Source organism: Trachypithecus francoisi, unplaced genomic scaffold, assembly GCF_009764315.1.
Source record: "Trachypithecus francoisi isolate TF-2019V2 unplaced genomic scaffold, Tfra_2.0 Lachesis_group2, whole genome shotgun sequence".
Classification (NCBI taxonomy): domain Eukaryota; kingdom Metazoa; phylum Chordata; class Mammalia; order Primates; family Cercopithecidae; genus Trachypithecus; species Trachypithecus francoisi.
The window spans coordinates 176,039,479-176,063,179 of NW_022681465.1; the positions used below are offsets into that span (position 1 = coordinate 176,039,479).

A 23,701-nucleotide genomic window follows, 5' to 3' on the forward strand; every position below is an offset into this window, starting at 1 on the left:
CTTTATGACTAACATTCTCTTTATGAAATGCCAAAAACACACACCACAGACTTTAAAAATATATATTAGACAAGTAAAGACAACTTGGCTGAACACATCAAGGACACAGAACCGTGAAACAGTTTCTTCAGCTCCTTTCCTTCAGTTCTTGCCCTCAGTACCAGTATTATAGCAATAACACATCACTTGACAGGGAAGATGAGGAAAGTGATGGATGTTTGGTAAAGGAGTCATATTTAAAATTTTTGTGGGAGTGTTGGCAAACTCAGGCTTTTATTTTTTTTAAGCCTGAGCTTTATTTCAAGAAAAAACAAAACTCATACTAATTTGCATTCCTTTTGTTAGTAAAAATGATCCTATTGCAGTCATTTTTTTTTTTTTTTTTTTTTGAGACGGAGTCTCGCTCTGTCGCCCAGGCTAGAGTGCTGTGGCCGGATCTCAGCTCACTGCAAGCTCCGCCTCCCGGGTTCCCGCCATTCTCCTGCCTCAGCCTCCCGAGTAGCTGGGACTACAGGCGCCGCCATCTCGCCCGGCTAGGTTTTTGTATGTTTTAGTAGAGACGGGGTTTCACCGTATTAGCCAGGATGGTCTCGATCTCCTGACCTCGTGATCCGCCCGTCTCGGCCTCCCAAAGTGCTGGGATTGTGAGAGTAGAGCAAGGCGGTTTCAAGGAGACTTCAGCAAAAGGGCCTTTGTCTTGGGGAGTACTAATAATGGGAGGGTAAGGGTTTTCACTTCCACTCAACGATGGAAAATTAACTGAGTCCGGTAGAACGTGCATGGTCAGAGGCAAGGAACGTGCATGGTCAGAGGCAAGGAACATGAAGAGAGAGTGAATTGATTGTGATGGTTCCAAAAACTCTTTTGAATTAGAGATCACTTATTTCTGATTTTGAAGCTTAGAGGAAAGGTATCCTTCAAAGTTCATAAGAAATTTGGTACATAAGCTATTACTGTTGCTGACTATGAAAAATATAATACAATTCTTAATATTTAGTTCATCAGTATTTTTTTATTTATAAATTGTGCTATATCTGCCCCATAAAGATTTAGCATCATTTTTATTACTCTAAATTTTTAGAGATTAAATAGTTTAATTTTTAGAGAGTAAAGATTTACCATCATTTTTATTACTCTAAACTGCCTGTAATCTCAGCTACTTGGGAAGCTGAGGCAGGGGGATTACTTGAACCAGGGAGGTAGAGGTTGAGTCAGCCAAGATCGCGCCATAGCATTCCAGCCTGGGTGACAGAGGGACACTTCGTCTCGAAAAAAAAAAGATTAACAATTTTAATTGCTGAAAGTTTAGACTGGGTTTAAAGAATATTTGTGGGAGTCATTTAAAGCATACTGCTTGGGAGAAGAAGAGGGGTTGCTAGGCAAAATATAGGATGCTCAGTTTATTTGAATTGCAGTTACACCTGAATAATATTTTTTATATTGAAACAAAACTAAATAATTGTTAGTGTAAGTATACCCCAAATATTGCATAGGACATACTTTTAACTAAAACATTTTTGTTTATCCGAATTAACTGAGAGTACTTATACTCTTTACTACCTGATAATTCTATAGAAGATGTTACTGATTACTTACTCAGTGAATAGATAAGATCTGATTTCTATATTACATTTGACCTTTAACTCTTAGAAATTTAGAATAACCCATATTCTGATATGTTTAAGAAAAAATCTTTTTCCACGAAAAATATTCTTAGCATACTTAAGTTCAGAGAATGACTATGAAATATTATATATGTGTTTGAAATGTGATAAAGAGTAATTTAAAGATTATTACTGAAAACAGGCTTTCAAATGCCACTTTCAAGTAAGGAAGGCTCAGAAATCAAATTGTTCTTAAAGAAGAGCATGATTAAAACTATTTGTTCTCTTATGTTTTACTTAACCTCAAAGTTTTAACAACTGTTATGTTAACCATATGTATTCCTTTTTCCTTCCTAAATTATATGGCTGCCCTCCTTTTTTTTTTTTTTTTTTTTCATCTGTCATTTTCAAGGCTTTGGAGGGGAAGAACTAGAATTCTGAAAGCACTAAAAAATAATAGTTTAATAATGGTGACAATCTCATCTCAAAGAAAGGCAAGACAGCAACCTTTCCTTTGTTTCTTTTTTCCTGCATTCACCAGAAATTGAACAAACATGTGCTATATATAAACCTTATGCTGAGTGTTACAGAAGATACTAATTTGAATTTCACGTAAACCTGGCATTCAGACAGCTGACAGTTTAGTGAGGGATACCCAAAGGTGATCTAAATGCTGGGGCAGAGTGAAGTCTGACAGTAAGGGAAGTCAAGGAAAGAGAGAGAGGGAGAGTACTAAGGGAGTCTAAGGGGAGGCGCAACTAATTCCAAGTGGGGTACACAGGAAAGACCTTGCAAAGTCTTGAAGGAAAAGTTAGATTTCACAAGAAGAAGGGCGTTCCAAGCTGAATAAAGTCCATGACCAAGACACCACACTGTGAAATGACAGAGTGTGATGATAAAGAGGCAAGGAGTGTGCGGTGACTAAAGTATATGGAGCACTGGAATGGAAAATGAGATTGAAATCATAGCCTGGAACCTTAAATGCCATACCAAGGAGCTTTGGCTTTAGCGACAGGCAGTGGAGGAAAGGAAGGTAGATGGTGGGAAGAAAAGGACCACAGGAGGTAGAAGTGGGGAAAGACAAAGATAGCGAGATTGATAGGTGATACATATATAATAAGTGGGTCATTTAATCATATTAGGTTATTAATTACATGTACACAATACGTTTGGGAAGTGGAATTTTGCATCAATTTTGTATCTAAAGTGTCTGTTACTGCACATCGCTGGCATTTTCCTGGTAGATGCTTCTTGCCTATCTAGCTCTATCCTAGGCAAAACCCCAGGCAAGCTGAACTCCAGACTTGGGCTTCTTCCTCTTAGTTAAAACAGTAGGGTTCAGCTGAGCATGGTGGCTTAATTAATAATATAATCCAGGATGCCGCTGTTTATTTTTACTATATTAATATTTCTTGGTCACCTATGAGAAAAAGAATCTACATGTAGTCTCCGGCTTTTCTTTGAGAGACTGAGGAAAATGATATTGTGAGCAAGTAAGGTGCTGGGCTCTCAAATGGATGATGTGGGTTTCCATGTTTGAACGTGTGCAGGGGGAGAGGGTCCAAAGCCGAGAAGCCCATGTGGGAGGCTGTAATTGTTCTTTCAGTAGTGTGGGCATAGATGTAGATTTGATCTAATTAATTTTGTATCCTTTTGACAACTTGCTGAATTTATCTAAGGTCTTGATGAGATTATTGTGGAAAGGGTAGAAGGAAAAAAAAAGTTAAATGTCAGCCATGTAGAAAGCTGTTTCATCTCTCTGCCTGCCTGAATTTGCACACCAGTATTTGAATTTTCTTTTCTAGGGATACCACTAACCTTTTATTTTTTAACCTAACATTCATTTTCTCAAAAAATGAAGGACTTAAATTATGATTATGGAGGCTTGAACTTTTGCTTTTAAAACGCCAACTTAAACCTTAGGGTATTAAAAAAATCAATTCACCTTCTAGAGGTGCTTCTCACCTTTAATCTCTCGCCACTTTTTCAAGCTGCATCTACTTGACATGACACTTTACCCCCACCCTTTTCCCTCAGTCTCTTCCCATTCTCTCCCATCTTTTCTACAAAAACACACACAATGACAAAGTTTTCTGACAGCTTAATGGAACTTTCAAGGACTACGGGGACTAGGTTAAGTGTGATCTTATTAACAGAACATCTGGAGTAGTTAAAAATTTGCTCTTTAATTGGTTCAACGGCACCGTGTTCATCTAGATTTTGTTTTGTCCTAACAATAAAATTGTGAAGAATCAATTTGTAGTTTGCATTATGTGGAAAAGTGGGAAAATAATATTCGCTTTGTCTCAGATCTTTCTTTCTGATAGCCTAATTTCATCAAGTTTTTTTTTAAAAGGCTTGTTAGAAGTTTTACTTTGCTAACTTCACTGCTCCATAGGCAAACTAGTCCACAGAGGGCAAAACAGTGGAAATCAGGTAATTTCCTGAGAATAGGTTCTCTTTTCTTGACATTATACATGAGAATGGCCTCAAACTACGTAGGGCTTGCTCAAACTAACTACATCACGCACACCATTATCCTGGAAAGACAGAGGATGAAAAAGTTGGGTTCATTTGCTGGTTCCAGGGAGACATAGGTTATGCAAGTAATAGATAAACTCTTGCAAAGCCTATGGGCTGCTCTGAGGGACTGAAAGGAGCCATGTGAACCTCACCATATGTAAATCTCTTAGCACTTTAAATTGTGGAAACGTCCTGAAGTAAACTACTGAAATGCAGTTGGATGTATTAAAATATACTGGGTGCACAGTAGATGGGATCTTAATTGGTGTCAGAAAGCCAATTACAGGCAATGTGAAGGTTTGTCACCCTTAATTAATATTTCTTAAGCTCTTATAAGTCTGTAGCCTGACAACTATCTTTGTAAAGAGATTCATTTTTAATGGCGTAATAAAATTTTTTCTACTCCAATTATTTTCAAATTTCATATTTTTCAAAAGGATGCATTCCTTTTCAAAGAGATATCTGCAATTACTTTTTTTTTTTTTTACTGAAATCAGAGGCAGTCATGAACTGTATAGAAATAATGGAAGTTCGGTATAGTCAACCACTGACAATGCTTTATTAGGAAGGAAAATGGTGTAGAGAAATTTATAGGGCAGCAAACTGCATTATGCCTAACCTTTTGGACATATTAAAGCATGTCATTTCCAGTCTTACAGCCTCTTGTTATTCATAAATAATAGATAGCACTGGACACAATCATCTGACATTTGTTAAGGTAATAAATATACCCTAAGTGCTGATGGGTCTTGCACTCCATGATTTAAAAGCACACAGCAGAAATTTAATGTAACTTAAAATGTCTTATGTAATTCTATGGATTTGCAGATTCAGTTGAACTCAGCAGATCAGTAAGCACAGAGCTCTGTTGAGTGAACTGTTGTGCTAGGCATCCTTTATTATTGTAAATCAGGACCTTACTTTGGGGAATGACACATGAACTCAAGTCCCTCTTTTCACCCCGGGAATATAAAGGAGAATAACCTTCGTGAGTTTCTCTTCTTTTGTCTAGTCATGCAGAGATGAAGGTAAAGATTTTGGCATCCCCTAAACCATTCTCAAACGTTGCTTAATAGCTGTAAGTTGACATGAGGGAGTGAGTTTTGAGATGATATTAGATGCAGGCCTTTAAAGGAGGCCACTCTATCCAATGGTGGGCTCCATCAAGCATTCTGCTTCTTCTGCACTTGAGAACCAGTTATGCCTGGGCTGACCCAGTCTAGGACATATGTGAGCTGTGTGGTACCAGTCACTATCTGATGGCCACAGTTACAGACATGAGGAGTATCAGAAGTTCCCCTCCATGTTTTCATACCAGAGCAAATAGAGACCACAAGCATTTTTCAGCCGTTTTGCTGCAAGCAAATTGGGTTGATTCTTTTGCAGGAGTAGCAGCACAGTATTTTGCGCTATATGCCATGCTTTTGACAGATACCAAGGGAAAGTGTTAGGAATTTGATTGTCTTTCCAATAAAACAAGGTCGATTTCATATTCTTGATCAGAGCATGATAGCCATAGTAACGAAATTATCCAATGAGACCTGTTAAAGACGTAGAACATACTTTGAACACCAAGGAATACTTAGTGCATTTATTTATTATTTATTTTACAGATTATTTTGAAAGTCTGGCTATACACTGCCTCAGTGGTGTCTGAGGTTGGACTTTAAAGCTAAACATTTAGATGTGTTTTCTGGAATATTATTTATGGCATTTCAGGACAGCATTTCTCAAGCTTTAGGGAACGTAAGAATCATCTGGAGGCCTGGTTTCTGGGCCTAACCCAGAGATTCTAGTGCTGAAACTTTGGGCAGGACTTGAGGATTTGTGTCTCTAACTAGTTCCAGGTGATGTTAATGCTGAGTGGCACTGATTCAGGACATTTTCCACATTGCTGATGGGTTGTCTTATTTAAGTTCACTAGTCAAGCTTTTGTTGTAGTTTTAAATCCTTATTTTTCCACTCTCGGCTAACACAGTTGAACCCTACCAAAGTGTTGCCTTAAAATAGTCTAATCTTGGACCCTGTACAAGACAGGCAACTTGTCAAACATTCTAGAAACACTGTCCTTACATTATTAATTGAGCATTAACACATTTTCTGCACAGTGCCAACTGCTTTGTGTTCGTTTATTCAACCTATTTCATCCTTCCAACAATGCTCATCTTATAGCCAACACTACTGGGGCCTGGAGACTGAGTGACATGACCAAAGTCACACAGTTAGCTATTTGTAGAGCCAACATGCAAACTCAGGTCTTTATGAGCTCAAAGTTTACGTTCTTAACCAATAACACCCAGTCTCATCTTTAACTAGATCTCAAGAACTACATTTCTAGAAAATTCAAGTTGGAAGATTTAGCAGTATTGAACCAGACCTGTTTCTTCATATCTGTTTTATCTTTGTTTATAGAGAAACATCAAAGCAAGTAATCAAATAATCCAAGCAAAGACTGGCCCAAATGTCACAATTTTTTCAGGAGGTCCACTTCTCCATGTTGTGGCTTTGATGCCCTATGAGAGAGTAAAGGAAGAAGATGGGACCAGGAAGTTGGAAAATAGAAATGCTTTGTCTGGTTTTAGAAATCACTTAGACATTGTGTTTCTAGTCTTATTTAAGAAAACTGATGAAAGAAAACTTCAAAAAGCAGGAAAATACTCCTTGCAGACTCCGCTAAAACTTTGCCAACATAAAAGAGTCATTACCTTTACAGGGACAGTAACAGTTCTAACACATGAAACCACAAACCGACATTCCAGGGCATGGCTTTTAAAAATTATCTTATCATGACTCTCAGTCTAGACATCAGTCCGTGCTCTGGCTGTAGCACTCCCATTGGCAATGCCATTTCTAAAGCAGTAGAGCAGTGGAGGAACAGTGATCTGAGCGTTCCCAGCACACAGGGAAAAATGAAGCTGTTTCTTCTCTAAAAAAATGAAATCGAATGAATTCCAGGCTCATTCTATTCCTGTGATGACATCCCAACAAAAAAATGCATCACTTTTAAAGGTGATGGCAGTGGAAGTGGGTTCGTCTACAGTCAACCACACCAAGCATTATTTCAATATGTGAGTTTTAAAATAGCTTCTGAATTGAGGATATTAAATAGCGAGGCCAGGAAGCTACCTCTACTTTGGCATGGTCAGTCATTAACTTTATATATCTTGAAGACCATGGCGCCTCCTGGTACCTAATCTGTAGCCTGCCAGGAAACACACACACACACACACACACACACACACACACACACTCTTAAGGGAACAGGAAAGTTTGAGTTATAAACTCCAAGCCCATTTCCATGGCTGCTGGCATGTCAGTTTATTCCTAAGCCATCTGGTTCACATTATGCCGTAAGACAAGAAGAAGGCTGCTTCCTGCCCAGATAACCACAGAGAGTTCCCATTTCACTTTCAGTGTGGTCATCTCGATTGGCTGGGGTGTGGCTTTGAGAATAAATTGTCTCCAGTTAGGGTTTTTCCCCTGTTTGTTTTCTTCTCTTCTTAATAGGGATTACAGTGGGCCCTGTGTGGTTAGCGGGGTGATGCTTGGCTCGTGATTAGTTCATTCATTCCTACTGTCTTGCAGGACCGTGAGCCTGGCATTTTGTTGCAATAAGATTTGCAAACAAGAAAAATTGGGCTGTTAGATTCCATTCACTCAAGTTGTTATGAGGATTTCAAGGAAATTGTAGGCTTGTCTTACTATAAAGCAGAATCAAGAATCTATTTTTAGGGGATCCTACTCCGGGGCTTTTCTTGGTGTTTTGCCATCTTTCTTAGCTCTCAGACCCAACACAAACCCTCTCTGGCTCAGTGATGGAGGAAATGTCCATCCTCCTTTTTGCCTTTGCATATTTCTCTAAAGGACACAGAGAGGCTTTGTTGTCTTTGTGGTCACCGGGTCCGCTTTACACAGATGCCTATTAATCACTTCACTATGGAGACAGACACATCCATCATATCACAGCAGCTCAGAAACAGGCCGTCCAGTGAAAGGGGGTGAGAGGGGAAAGTGCACACTTAACCATTTCGAGTTAGGTTACTGGCTGCCTGGGTCTTACACACTTAGGGTGGTAATTGGGGTGGGAGTGAGTAGAGCTCCTCCTTTGTATTTAGCTTAATAGGTGTGATTGGTTTTACGTATTTTTGCTTGTCTGTTTTGCTTCACATTCTGATAGGACAGATAACATCTCCCAGCTGTTTGTGTAAGGTACAGGGGATAAGTAGATTGAAAGCTTTAATTCTGAAAACAGTAATAATAAATGCAGGTAGACTAGCTGTGCTTTTGATGCAATGATACTGACTCTTTGAAGCCAAGAGTTTTTCGATAATGGATTCAATGTGGAACAGAGCAAGCTGAAAGTTAGCTTTCTTGGGCAAGAGAAACTGCAGATAAATTAACCAAGAACTTTCTTTCTATGAGTGGCAGATCTTCTAAACCTCTTTTTTAATCATTCAAGGCTGTCCACAGCCTTCCAAATGATGTTTCTAGCTCTTGCTCTTATATTTTCTCTACAAGTGCTCATTCATGTATGCATTCCTTTACTATTTATTTAAAAGATATTTACTGAGCACCTTTCTGCCTGAAGATTCAGTAATGAGTTTTAGCAGTCCAGGTGAGAAAAACAACTATCATACTAGTGATGATTTTAGGATAAAGGAAATGCAGAGCTCTGGGGACACTTGTAGAAGGAAGAACTTACCTGGCCTAAGGAGTCAGAGAAGGCTTCCCCATTTAAGCTGAGCCCTAAAGATAGGGTCTGATGAGTGGGAAAGTGAGTAGGGATATTCCAGGCAGAGGGAACAGCCTGTATGAGAGCCATGAAGCAAGCTAGAGTATGGAAGGGTGGCTCATGCCTATAGCCTAAGAGACTAGAAGGGAGTTAGACTATTTGCTATTACCACGGCCTTCCCTTTCCTTCCCTCCAAGCCTCAGTTCTTGTTGCTGTCTCCACTCCAGCTAAAATCCTATGCATCTTTAAGGCTTAGCTCAAATGCCATCTCCAATGTAAAGCTTTTGGCCACTGTTGAAGCAGAAGTGATATATCTCATGACATAGCCACACTTTGGATGGAGTTGTGTGCAAGCACTTGCCTTCTTCCCTGCTGGTTTATGCCTCATTCATCATTGTCCTTCCCCGACACCTAGTGCAGTGCTTGGTAAATGTTTGCTGAAGGCAGCCACAAAGATGCTCGGAGCCAAAACCTTGTTATACTAGGAGAGTGATAATAAAGACACAACCCAACCCTAAGTTAGGGGAAAACATCATTTCTAAAGCAAAGTGTCTCAGAGCCTGGTGCTAGGTTCCCTTTGCACAGAATAGTATCCGTGAGCAGGGCTACTAGAAAACATTTTTTAAAATAAGGAATGTAGTGTTTGATATTTCAAAATTTATTAACATGGTCATCGTAGGAAAAGTCAGAATTGTACTGGGCTTCCTCTTGGTTTACAGTTTACAATTGTTCTTATTTTGAATCACATGTTGCAGGGCCTGGGGGCAGAGGGTCCTTCATCATCTTTTCATTGCTTTGGACTCTAAAGAACTTCAAATTGCCTCTCTGAGGCCTCCCTCCAGCATCTGAAAACTCTCACCTCAGGAAAAGAAAAAAAAACAAAAAACAAAAAACAGTGGAGATTCTATTCTTTCTCAGTTCTGCCAGTTTAAGACATGATTTCAGAGAAATTTCTAAGCCAGGGTGTGCCTTACTTCCTGCAGTAGGAAGGTGGAAAGAATAACCATTTAGTACCTTATGACTGGTGAGAAATAGCTGGTGGTTAATGAATCAATGCAAAGGATTTTTCAAATACTGTTTTCATTACTGATGCCCCATTTTCAATTGGTGAGAGCAGAAGAGGATGCAGGGGTTGGAAGAGGAAAGAATTTCAAGACCCTAGGGTAGAGAAGCCAACTCTGATTGTTCTCTCTGCAGTGGGAGGATACCTGAGGAGGGGAGTATACCACCCTCCAAGAGCCCTTCACTTGCCCAGGGTTTCCACGCAACATCTGAAGCAAAGGATACTCAGCTCTAGCCTGTTGCCCTTTGCCCTTTGCCCTTTGCAGGGATGCATTTTTTTTCTCTAATTATTCAGTTCCACCAGAGCACTCAGTTGTTGCAAATAACCCATGTATCGTCATCGACTCTTCTGGATTTTTCCCAGAACTAATTTCATTTTTGAAATAGTTTCTCTTCTTATTGTTTTCAGCAAATTACTGAGCACCTTTATAGATTTATTTTTATTTGTCTGATAGATGTTACTATTAAAGTTCTTTTATATGATTGGATAGAATTTATTTCCATGACTTCAAAAGCAAGGGGGTAGTCACTCTAAAGATGACCCACTAAGTTTAGAAGTTCATTTAAAAATAGCTCTACAATGTATTGAAAGGCCATTTATTCAGCTATCATGTATTGAGTTACCCAACTAAGAACTCTGTGGATGGCAAGGGTTGTATATGCAGAAAAAATGTGGTACTTGCCCAGGATTTGTACTCCACTGAGAATCCAACTATAATTGCCAACATTTCCCACTTTTGTTGTTTTAATTATTTCAAAATTCAGTAACTATAGGCGTCCTGAAACAGTATGTGTTCCCTTACATTGCTTCGAAATCTCATATCACCTTTTTGCCTGCATTTAGAAGGCATGAAGTTTAGGGAAGCACAGGTCTACTCCTCTCCAGTGGGAGACCAATAGCAAATGGAATCCAATGGAGCAGCTGCACCTATCACTTGGAAGCCCTCTGTGAGCCACTAACCCACCACTCCTCCTTTGTGGCTTCTTTTGAGCTTTAGACTTATCCAGCAAACTACAGCATTTAAGCTCTTTCCTATTTTTTATTTCCTTTGATTCTTGTAACAACCCAGTAAGGCAGTAAGATTAGATGTGTTCACCTCATGCTACAGATTAAAAAACTGAGGCCCAGAGATGTTAAACCACTTGCCAAAAGGTCGCTCAGCCAGTAAGTGGGAGCCTGCAATTCCAAGCCCACTGAGATTTTCTCTAGCTGCTTATATCACCACCACTGACAAGTCTGCTGTTTCCAAGCCTTCACAATGGCTATGCCACAAAGTTGACTTGATCATTTCTGTGAATGCTTCTTTGGCCTTTTTCATGATACAAGCAGAAAGCTTTAAGTTTGAAAGTCATTTCCAAAAATAACGTTTACCTTATCTTCTTCAACTGCACTTTCAACTTACTCTCTGATCTGTTTCTATCTTTGGACATTTCTGAATTTACACAAGCAGATGAGGAAAGCCCTGTGCCTCCCCATGGATAGATGAAGAGATGCAAAAATGTTTTTAAGGCCACTCTTTATATAACAAAATGAGACAGGGGAAAAAAATCTGTCTGAGATACCATTTTCCTGAAAGGTCAGATCCTACTTAACTTGTTAACAACCAAAAACCTGAACTCAAATATCATCCACTAAAAAAGAGTTCTTCCTAGTGAAAGAATAAGTAGCTTTCATGAGTCCAAAATAGCCAAGGACCTTCAGACATGAAAGAAGAATGATATTTGGGAGCTACAAGTAAGGCTAAGAAGCAATGGATACATGTGAAACATTTGCAGTTCTCCCAGTGAAACCAATGAATTGCTCTAGCTTTACTCTTTCCACGTTCCTTTTAAACTGAGAGGGCAATTTAAATAATAGAATGCCAAAGTCAATTATAAATAGCTTCCTATTATAATACACATTTATTGGGAATATCCAGTCCCCCTAAATTTGGTTGCCTGGAAGGGTTTCATGAAATACTCATTGCCATGAAAAACATACATAATACACCCCTATCCCATCACTGGGGTCTAGCCTGTGTTAAACTCCCACTGAAATCACCAAGTCAGTGAGGGAAATTAAAGCCCATTTTATCCACAGGTGTACATTTGTGTGCAATTATATGTAGGGGGTTAAAAATGATGCTCAGTAGAACCCCATACATAATCAAAATTGAAGAAAAATCAGTTGCTATTTTAGCCTAATGAGGAAATGCAAATTTAAGAAGGAAAGAACATTTTCATTAGCACACTAACTTGGTGAATAGGTATTAAAATAGATTTGAATGCAGGACACCCCGCTGTTTGGGGAGCTTCACACACAAAAGGTGTGAGTTAACAGCCAAATTTTCCGGCTGTTTTTTGCCTCTCAGTTTCTACCCCTTAAAAGCTGACGGAGATAAATCTGGAAATATTTGAAAAGCATCACATTTGGAAATTATTTGATATCTTACCACCTTGCACACTCTTTCCTTATGGTGAATTGCCTCGACTGCCTTTTATTACCGAGGGTATTTGTGGGATCACAGAATCTTTATTTCTTAAGAGATATTTGCTGCTTCTACTTAAGTCACAATCCTTTGTCACAGGACAATCATTTCCACAGCAACCAACTGTGATGTCACAACTGAAGGGAGGAGGACCCTTAGGAAGGAAAGAAAAAGAGAATGTACTTTTCAGGCTAGGGTTCCTGGGTTTTAAAACCATCACTTCAGAAATCAAAATATTTTAGCAGAAAAACCCCCATGACAAAGCTTCAAGGTCTCAGCTGTGACAAAGACAACATTTCAGTAGAAGTTTAAGGGTTGCGTGTTATGGGTTTGGGAAGGGGTAGAGATTTTTATTTCCTTTCATTCTAATTCTGTGCCACTTATACCTGCCAGTAAAATACATTAAACATATTCCAGAAAGAGTTGATTTAGTAGATGAAAAATGTGTCTCCCGAGACCAGAGAAGGTACATTTTCTGTCTTGCTATCATTTCCATAATAGGAACAATGTTTACATTTCCTCAGCCCATGCAGTGCCTCTAATGTATTCGTGTTCTTTCACTCTCCAGAGGCAGGAATTGAGGTATTTGAGATTTTATTTTTTAGCGACTGCATCAAGCACTTAAGATCTGACAATTGTGATGTGTATTCTCACTTGGCATTAAAAAATAAAAGCTTCAGTGTTTGCATTTGATTAGAGTCGCTCAGCTGGGTGGCTGATTAAGCAGGAATAGCGAAGGCACCTTCCTTCAGAAACACTGAATCCTGGTTAATGTAGTGTAAGATTATGGATGGGTGTAGTCACGTAATTTTTATTAAATTGAAGAGATTAGCTTTGCTGAAAAATCTCACTGTGACAGCAAACTCTAGGTGCAATAATGGGACCTAACACTTAAACCCACTACAGGGCCCCAAACGGTCCTATTTCTAAATCTTCTTTCAGTTCCAATGAGAGAGCTTCATTCAAATATTCAGCATATTCACCTGAAATTGAGTTTGCACTGTTTTTTTGAGAGGTGATGCAAAATCAGCACAAACATTTGTAGTCTGTGAACTTTAGCTTTATTCTCTCAGTGTAAATAAAAATGATACACATTGTCTTTCCTCTAGTTGCTTGAAAGGCAAACATACTTTTCCCCAGACAGAGGCTCGGGTGGCCACAAGGGGGTCATCGGAAAACATCCCAACTGGAAGCCTAGAGTGTTGTGTGATTTGTTCGTTTAACATGCATAAAATTGTTGCCTCTTCCTCCAGACTCAGGATAACCTGGTTATCCCAGTTCTAGGAGGGGAAGATTAAAAAGCCATAAAGAGGGAAAGAAAGATAAATAACTTTTGAAAGCCAAAATCTCCCATATTCCACGGAGTGAAGCAGAGTAGAAAGTGCAGGTACCGGAGAGAGTGAACAGCACTTTTCCTTCCTTCCCTCCTTCTTTCCTTCCTTCCTTCTTTCTTTCCTTCCTTCCTCCCTCCCTCCCTCACTGGCTCCCTTCCTTCCTTTCTTTCTTTCTTTTTTGAGGTGGAGTCTCGCTCTGTCGCCCAGGCTGGAGTGCAGTGGTCTGATCTCTGCTCACTGCAACCTCTGCCTCCCAGGTTCAAGCAATTCTCTACCCTCAGCCTCCAGAGTACCTGGGATTACAAGCCCCTGCCACCACGCCTGGCTAATTTTTTTATTTTTGTTTTTATTTTTTGTATTTTTAGTAGAGACGGGGTTTCACCATCTTGGCCAGGCTGGTCTTGAACTCCTGACCTCGTGATCCACCTGCCTTGGCCTCCCAAAGTGCTGGGATTACAGGCATGAGCCACGGCAGCCGGCCTGAACGGCACTTTTGTAGACAACAAAGAAGGCTACAAATGGAGTCCATTTACATACTGCACACGAGGGGACTGGGGAGGATTAATTAGTTCATGTTTGGCAAGCTGAGCTTGGAAGGCAAGTTGTGCAGAAGTGCTATTGTCACTTATTACTGTTATTAATTAACTATTAATTAACAAGGTGAATGCTAAACAAAAACGGGGTGTGCTTTCATGTCTTAACGCCATGTGCGATGTCTATTGCAGGAGTGATTCGGGAAAGTTACCTCAAAGGCCACGACCAGCTGGTTCCCGTCACCCTCTTGGCCATTGCAGTCATCCTGGCTTTCGTCATGGGTGCCGTCTTCTCGGGCATCACGGTCTACTGCGTCTGTGATCACCGGCGCAAAGACGTGGCCGTGGGGCAGCGCAAGGAGAAGGAGCTCACCCACTCGCGCCGGGGCTCCATGAGCAGCGTCACCAAGCTCAGCGGCCTCTTTGGGGACACTCAATCCAAAGACCCGAAGCCGGAGGCCATCCTCACGCCACTCATGCACAACGGCAAGCTCGCCACTCCGGGCAACACGGCCAAGATGCTCATTAAAGCCGACCAGCACCACCTGGACCTGACCGCCCTCCCCACCCCCGAGTCCACTCCCACGCTGCAGCAGAAGCGGAAGCCCAGCCGCGGCAGCCGCGAGTGGGAGAGGAACCAGAACCTCATCAACGCCTGCACAAAGGACTTGCCCCCCATGGGCTCCCCTGTGATTCCCACGGACCTGCCCCTGCGGGCCTCCCCCAGCCACATCCCCAGCGTGGTGGTCCTGCCCATCACGCAGCAGGGCTTCCAGCACGAGTACGTGGACCAACCCAAAGTGAGCGAGGTGGCCCAGATGGCGCTGGAGGACCAGGCAGCCACCCTGGAGTATAAGACCATCAAGGAACATCTCAGCAGCAAGAGCCCCAACCATGGGGTGAACCTGGTGGAGAACCTGGACAGCCTGCCCCCCAAAGTTCCACAGCGGGAGGCCTCCCTGGGCCCGCCGGGAGCCTCCCTGTCTCAGACCGGCCTAAGCAAGCGGCTGGAAATGCACCACTCCTCCTCCTACGGGGTTGACTATAAGAGGAGCTACCCCACGAACTCGCTCACCAGAAGCCACCAGGCCACCACTCTCAAAAGAAACAACACTAACTCCTCCAATTCCTCTCACCTCTCCAGAAACCAGAGCTTTGGCAGGGGGGACAACCCGCCGCCCGCCCCGCAGCGGGTGGACTCCATGCAGGTGCACAGCGCCCAGCCCTCCGGCCAGGCCGTGACTGTGTCCAGGCAGCCCAGCCTCCACGCCTGCAACTCACTGACGAGGTCGGGGCTGAAGCGTACGCCCTCGCTAAAGCCGGACGTACCCCCCAAACCTTCCTTTGCTCCCCTTTCCACATCCATGAAGCCCAATGATGCGTGTACATAATCCCAGGGGGAGGGGGTCAGGTGTCGAACCAGCAGGCAAGGCGAGGTGCCCGCTCAGCTCAGCAAGGTTCTCAACTGCCTCGAGTACCCACCAGACCAAGATGGCCCGCGGCAGAGCCGAAGACGAGCCGAGGACGCTGGGTCCTCCTCTCTGGGACACAGGGGTACGCACGAAAATTGGGCCGCGTGGTTTGGTGAAGGTTTGCAACGGCGGGGACTTACCTCCATTCTCTTCCTTCACTCTTCCCCCACACCCTACAATAGGTCGGTCCCACAAAAGACTGCAGTTATCATCACAAACATGAGCCAAAAGCACATACTTACCCATCCCCCATATACACACACACATGCACACAACACACACATACGCACAGAGGTGAACAGATACTGAAACATTTTGTCCATAACTTAATGGGACGTGGCCACACTGGGTTTGCGTTCCAACCTACAAAACACAAACACATTTTTTAAAATCATGAAAATTAAAAAGACAAAAAAAAAAAAAAAGAATTCATTGCTAATTCTAACTCAGACTTTAACAATGGCAGAAGTTTACTATGCGCAAATACTGTGAAATGCCCGCCAGTGTTACAGCTTTCTGTTACAGCAGATAAATGCCATGTTGGGCAACTATGTCATAGATTTCTGCTCCTCCTCTCTTTTAATGAAATAACGTGACCGTTAACGCAAGTAACTCTTTATTTATTGTTCACCCTGTTTTTCCTTAAGGAAAGGACTCTTCCAGATATCATCCTATGAACAGCTCTTCCGAAAGCCCACTGAAAGTTAAACTATTTAACATGAAAACCATTAACTGGAATAATTGAGTTTCTTTATTTTTACAATAAATTCACTGAGTAAATAAGTTGGAGCTGGAATTCTGAGCTTTGTGTTTGGACTGTCTGGTCTGTAGCTAAAGGAAAAAGGAGAGGAATATTTATTTAAATCTATCAGTTCATTTGCTGGTCATGTCTCTGGCCTATAAACATGCAAAAAAATTAATTCATGTCAAAGTCCTTCCAGATCCTAATTTCTAAAGCAATCAAGAGAGAAGCTTTTAGAATGGCACATCATATCCTACTGGTGCCAACATGGCTTTGTCCATGGTTCCGACTTTCTGTGAAGGCACCAGCTTGCAATACGCCATCTCATTTCACGTTGCATGTGAGACAGCAAACAAAATCCACAAACGGTGTGAACTAATTAATATGCTGGCTGCTACCTTGCATAAATTAATGATTTGATCACACGGGTTCTTCGTGGGGTTACATCTGTGAATGGCCTGTTTTCCACATGTAAATTTGTGCCTTACACCTTGAGTTGTGTACACGTGTAAACTGTCGTTATGATCAACTTTCCCCCCTTTTGAAATAAGTGCGGATATTTATTTAACCCTCCCTTCCCCCATCCCCCCTCCAGCCCTCTGAAAGACTGGAGTCAAGCAGATGGAAGAATGCAGTGGTGATAGTTGTCATGCCGCAGCCTGAGAACACTGGGCAGCACCACACCCTCCAATTCACACTGCCTGCTAGTTGTGCCAACTCGAACCACCCTTTGGCTGTGCTGCCAAGCATGGACCCCAGTGTTGTGGGTGGCAAATCCCCTTTCATCCTCGAGAGCTCCCTGCTTCCCTTAGATTATTTCAATATGGTGATTAGCAAATAAGGATTTGCTAGCAGAAAAGGGACTAACGTCCCATTCCTCTTCTCTGCTGTGTCCACTGGCTAGAGAGCAGGCTGTGTGTGGTTGGGCAGACACCTGGGAGGAGTCCCCAAGCCATGTGCACAGCACACACATGCAGTGCACACAAAGAAATGACATGGAAATAGATGCAGGCAGGCTGGTCCCTGCTGTGATTAACGAGTAACTCCAAGTACAAGGCCGACCACAATGGATGCTGCAAAAACGTTGACTGGGGCAAGGATTTTTTATTTTATTTTTTATTTTGTTATTATTGTTTTTAGGGGATGGGAGGTGATGTGTGTTTTTCTCCCCTTGGTTTTCATTTGCTCAACACAAAAGGGACTTTTGTTTACTCTATCATGAACAAAGGAACTGTCCACATACTGTAAACCATGAGCAGTGTTGTTGTTTTAAACAGTCATACAGTATATTTGGTGGTCTCTTTGTCTGTTTTTATTTCCAGTTGGATCTTCTGGATTTAGTTTTGTCTTTAAAAAGAATTCAAAAAAAGACTGACAATGACAGTTTTGAGTGAAAAAGTGGAGTCTCCATAATCAGTGTGGTTGCCTTCAGACCTAAGTACTTAGCTGAGGGTGAGAGCCCTTTGTTCCAAAAGTCCATTGCAGTTTTGCTGTTGTTTAGGAGTAGGTGGTGGTGGTGGTTGTTTTCACTTTTTTTTTTTTTTTTTTTGGCTTTTGTAATGGAATCCATGTTCACATCCTGTAAACTCTGTCCCCTGAAACCCTGAAGTATTTTCTAGAAATTGAAATATTGTTTTCTTCCTTGAGTTTTCTCTAGAAATGCAGAAATTAGGAAGGCGATGGGTCTGTATCCCCCCTGCCCCCTTCTTTCCCATGCTTGACTCCTGAGAGTACTGGCCGTGCAGCACCCATCATTGACGTGAGCGGCTGTCTTGTCCAGTATTTGTGGGCCTCACTGCCTCAACTGTTAAGGAGACCTGTGTCAAAACTTACATCCACATTCCTACGTCCCCACAACCCATCACTTCTGGTGTTAACCCTAAAATACCCACATGTATTGAGCTGGTCTTCTGCATTTAAGTATTTCTTCCCATTTGTTTTCCCCACTGTGTGTTGGGGGAGGGTCCATAAACCCGAGTGTGCCTTTGCTTTCCACCCTTGCTAGACACTGGTAGATGCAACAAATTCAGATTTGTATTTGTTGTAAAGTTGTAAAAATATTGTGATGTCACCAATTTTCCTTCCATCTCCACATCCCCTAACATCTGATTCACGACTTAATGTATGTTGTAAAAAAGGGAAAAAAAAGAAAGAAAGGGAAAAAATGAAAAAAGCAAGGAAAAGGCTCTTTATTACTTAAAAGTAATAAAACCTGACTGTTCTACATTATTTCTTGTGTCCTGAATGTTTTTATTTATCTCTTAATTTTTCCTTTTTAAGCTGCTCTCCCCACCCTTTGTGGGCATGATTCTACTCTTTCCTCCATTTCTATCTGGCTTCCAAAGCGTACATAACTATAGAGTTTGATGTATTTGTTTGCACTGTCCACACCCAGCCACCCCCACACAAATTATTGACGGTTGCTCTGCTCAAACCTGGCCTGGAGCAGGATTTTCGCAGAAGCCACCGGTAATTAAAAGGCAGAGCACGCATTGGCTCCTTCTATTCATTTTATGCATTTTCTTTTTATGGGCTTGTTCATCATCAAACATTTATGGTAGGCTTGATAGTTTAAGAGATCAAGGCTAGGATTTTAGTATGTAGGGTCCACTAAAAATAGATCTTTGCACAGATGTGACTTCAGTCTTTTTACATATTAATAAGGTGGAGGGGGCTGGATTTTACTCCTTGTTAGCATTTATCTTTTGTAACCCAGTAGACACAGTTGGAGGTATATTGGGACACAGCGCTTGATTCTTCTTTTGCAAAAGAGCATTATGAAATGCCTAGATCAGGTTTTCCTCTGGGGTGTTTTTAAAACAATTATTTTAATAAGTCTTCAGCTATAGTATTTTACTTTTGACCCTCTGACTTTTTTTTTTTTTTTTTTTTGATGTTTTAAGTCAGTTGAGTGTGGGAAGCTGCAGGTTGAGGCCTCAGTTCATACCTATAGTGACCCAGTAACCTTTAAATTGCCATCTCCAATTGTGTTTCTTGAATTACATCCATAGCGCCTGGCTCTGTTAGGCACAAAGTTAACTAGAATGTAGTTTCTACCTCCTCATTTGCAAAGAGACTGACATGGCCTTTGTAGTTGCCATTTGGAGGTAAGAACAAAGTACTGATGAAGCTCCCTAGACGTTAGGGTCACAATATTTGTGCTGGTTCTTAAAGAACGAGTTCTCTGAACAACTAGCCCAGGTAGAGGGGACATCCTTTGCAAAGGCACCAAGTGTGCTCTTTGGGAAGCAGAAGGTTCAGCAGGCCTTGTGCGGGGTCTGTGAGAGAGCTTGGTAGGCCAAGTCCAGGAAAGGGGGGTTGGAGACAGGCCAGGAGGGACCTGGTTCCCATATGCTAGGATTTTAGCTGAAGCAGGAGTGCTCCCCTGCTTTGGAGTAAATAAAACAACAGACACTTGTGCTTGGGAAAGCTACTTGGCCATTATGTGGGAAGTGGATTGGCCCAGAGAGGGACGACAGGTCAGCTGGGCAGTTTGCCAGATGGCATGCCAAGTGTGTAAGAGCAACACAAGTGAAAACCCCACATCCAAGGTCAGATTCTTTAGGACAGACTCAGCTCTGTGATCGTCCCTTTTTGCCAGAAAGAACTTCCATGGTATGTAATTGGCAGGTTAGCTCTGCCCAGTTATACCCAAATGTCTTATCTAGAACTGACAGAATGACCAACATCTAGCATGACCCTTTTATTTTAAAAATGGGGGAAGCTTTGCAAGGTTGAGGCGGGTGGATCACGAGGTCAGGAGATTGAGATCATCCTGGCCAACATGGTGAAACCCCACATCTACTAAAATGCAAAAAATTAGCCAGGCGTGGTAGCGTGTGCCTGTAGTCCCCGTTACTCGGGAGAATAGGGGAACCGCTTGAACCCTGCAGGCAGAAGTTGCAGTGAGCTGAGATTGTGCCACTGTACTGGTGACAGAGCAAGATTCCATCTCAAAAAAAAAAAGAAAAAAAAAAAATCCTGGGGGAAGCTGAGGTCTGCTGAGTGAAAGGATTTGCTCATGCTCCAAAACTAGTGGTAGAGCAGCTATTCTGAAAACAAATTCATGGTCTCTTTCCCCCACTCATTCAGATCAGTAGAGTAATACTAGCTAGAAAGACTTGATCCCGCTCACCTATCTAGATAGCATCCCCATCTTTCTCAGTCATCCATTCTCATAGGAAGCCCTTCATACACACCCACCCTTCACTAGCTGGGCTTCCTAGATCCCCTCATCTGGGCCAAGGCAAGGGGTTGGAAAGAAGCTTGGATTATACAGGCTTGAAGCATACAGTCCCCGCAGTGCAACCTGATACTTGGTCTCCTGGCTTTTGCTGCAGTCAGCTTTGTTCTGGGCTGCTGAAGAGGTGAAAGAGGCTGAACAGGTGTAGCCAGTATTTTATCTGGGGCCCCGGGGATGTCCCTGCTCAGACACAAAAACTGCCTCAGACAACCCTGATTTTTTATTGTGTTTGCTTGCTTGCTTGATTTTTACAAGGTTAAAGGTTTCTGCAGTGCTTTTAGACTGTTTTTCCAAAGCAGTGGCTGTCCTGATGCAGCTACCAGGCTAGGTGTTTCATGGGATCAGAGATGACATCTTGGACCTGAATGTTTTCCTCAAGGGCCATGTCAGATAAACACAAAAAACTGGTCTCATTGTTCAGCCTTGTAATTTGGCAGAAGCCAAATCAGATGCTCCTGGACCCCAGCGCCTAGGTTTTACTGCCTGAACAAAAGCTCCTTCAACAAAAAGTCATTCAGCAAGTAAAAGTGTCAGAAAAGCACCTCTAATTTCAGACACTGGTACATTTTGCTTGAGGGGAAGTGGTGAGGGGAATTTAAAAGAACCCTTTAGTAACAAAATAACATGATTAAGAGTATAATCCTTTTCCTGGCTCAGCCCTGTGACAGCTGGGTGCTTGGACTCAGTAACCCTTAGAAACCCACATCTCTCCCTTGTCTTAAGACCAGGTGATGACGTGTCTCTTCTACAGAAGTGGAAGGAAGGGCTCACATGTATTGATTGGGACTGCCAGACAGATGGGGACCTTCAATATTCCATTTAGAGTATTGTGCGTCCCTCACTCTAACCCCCGCTGGGAAGACTGGAGCTAGGGGCGGTTGACCTCTACAGAGGGTTTCGGCTGAACTGATGTGCATTAAATGTGGCTGGCAGGGAAATGTGCAGATGTCCCTCTAGCAAATGGAAATGAAATTTGAGCAAATCAAGAGAGGCAGCTGAATAGTGGGGGGTTTCTCATTCCCCTCTGCAAACACATCTATGCACACATGTGCATACACAAATGTCACAGGGCTTTTTCCTCTTGGTGTCTAGTATCAAAAATGTCACAGAGGTTGGAACCCATGTATACTGACCAAGTGGTCCTTTTGAGAGGGCGCTCTACCCTTTCCCTGGTAAAACATGGGTTCCACGTAAGCACTTTCTGGTCAAAGGTGAGTGTCATAAACTACGGTTTAAGAAATGGGACCCAGGACGTTTGCAGAGGAGATGAGACACAGGTCCCTGCTAGCCCACTGGCACTGGCTGAGGCAGCTAACAACTTTTTTGTTCTTCCTAATCACCTTCAGATAAAAGACTCTTTTGAGAATCATTAATGTCATTCCCAAAGCAAGTCATCCCTCCTGCTAACCGGCTGCAATAATGGTCCAAATAAGGGGAAGCTAATGAAGGGGGAAAGTTGGTAACCATGAAATCAGAAGCCCTTTTCATTGATGGATTTCAAGAGGAACAACAACAACAACAACAACAACAACAACAGAAAACAGATGAGGGTGACATTGTATAAAATATCAAATGCCAGGACACTAACATGAAAGAAACTCATGCAGATTCCTAGGGGTTTCCTAGGATGAGAAAGATGATGAAAAGCCATTTCATGAGCCAACCACTCTCTTTTTTCCTGTGCATCACAACTGCCCTTACCACACACATTATGGGGTGCTGAGAAAGTGGGCTGCTCTTAGCAAACTTCATATTAGTTCCCTGGCATGAATACTGAACATTTTGCACATCTAGTCCCATGTCAAAGCGGAAGTGTGAATTTCAGTAATATGGCTAAGGTTTATTTAATAAAAAATGAAAAGTGGAAGGGTATCCCCCACCCCCTAGAGGGGGGCAGGGCTTCCAATTGTCAACAACAATGACATTTTGCATTTGTAGCACTTTACAGCTTGCAGATATAATCTTGTCCATTATGTTGCTTAATCCTAATAACAGCCTAGTGGGGTGGGCAGCATATATATGATTGTTCCCACTTCAAAGAAACGGGAGTTTAGAGAGAAGGGAGCTATTGAGCACTGATCAACATAATCATGTAGTCATATTTCAAAAACCTGTGTGTCCACATCATCCCCCTCAGCTCTCTTGGGGACACCTTAGGTTACACAATTACTCCGCTTCACTGAAGGGGAAGAGTCTCCTACAGCATTTCCCAGGGGAGACCGTTACAACAATGAAGTCCCCAAAATAAAGGCTAGGCACACACATTCTATTTTAAGGGCATTGTGCTCTAATATTTCTCCATCGTTAAAGAACACCTCTTCCTTCCTGCGTCTGCAGAGCCCTGATGCTAGCAGTGTTATTAGGAACTGTCAACAAAGCAGGAAAAGAGGGAGCTGGAGCCCAAGTCAGGACCTCCCTTCTGGGGGCGCACCCTGCCACTTTAGGGGCTGTGACACCAACTGCCTCTGTGAAAGAAAAAGGATGAAAGCCTCAGCTTTTGTAGCTGCTTCATCCTGCTCAGGCCCCAGAGATCACAAAAAAGATTTAAGAAGCTTGTAAGAACCCAGGATGAATCAGAAGCAGAGAAGAAGAAATGCTCTGTACCTAGAAGGGTGAAGAACTTGTCCAGCCTCAGAACATGGAGGTAAAGTTAGTTTGAAAGTAAGAGACATGTAAGAAATATCCACTGTTGTCATTTCACTTCAGCTCCACGGTCACTGTAGCACAATGGGTACCAAAGCAACCATCTGACTTTACCCCTGATATCGGTGATTGAATGATTTGGTTGAGTGCCTAGAAAAATCTTCCACTAGGAGACAGAAGAGAGAGCTCAGCTCTACTTAGGGACCCGTCTTCCTCCTCCACGTTGCTACCCCTCATTCCACGTCGCTACTGCCACAGACAAGCCTTCCTTGAGTTAGTGATGTAAGTGCACGTGGTGCAAGAGCGACAGCACCATCTTCTCTGGCATGGGTGCCCAGCCTTCCT

At 42.3% G+C, this 23,701-nt stretch overlaps 1 protein-coding gene and 1 pseudogene across 5 annotated transcripts in view; both read left to right on the forward strand.

Annotated features, from left to right (window-relative positions):
- Positions 1-18,696, forward strand: part of SEMA6A (semaphorin 6A) — a 135,232-nt gene extending 116,536 nt beyond the window's left edge. For 3 of the 4 annotated variants that reach the window (XM_033181483.1, XM_033181481.1, XM_033181482.1), the window contains one exon: positions 14,449-18,696. In XM_033181483.1, coding sequence (XP_033037374.1) covers positions 14,449-15,647 — 1,199 coding nt within the window. In that variant the 3' untranslated portion in view covers positions 15,648-18,696. The remainder of the gene's footprint in view (positions 1-14,448) is intronic. The other variant, XM_033181480.1, reaches the window with a different exon arrangement.
- Positions 17,092-18,699, forward strand: LOC117065985 (annotated as a pseudogene). Its single transcript, XR_004430122.1, has one exon. The product of XR_004430122.1 is annotated as an uncharacterized LOC117065985 (transcript).
- Positions 18,700-23,701: the final 5,002 nt, after the last annotated feature.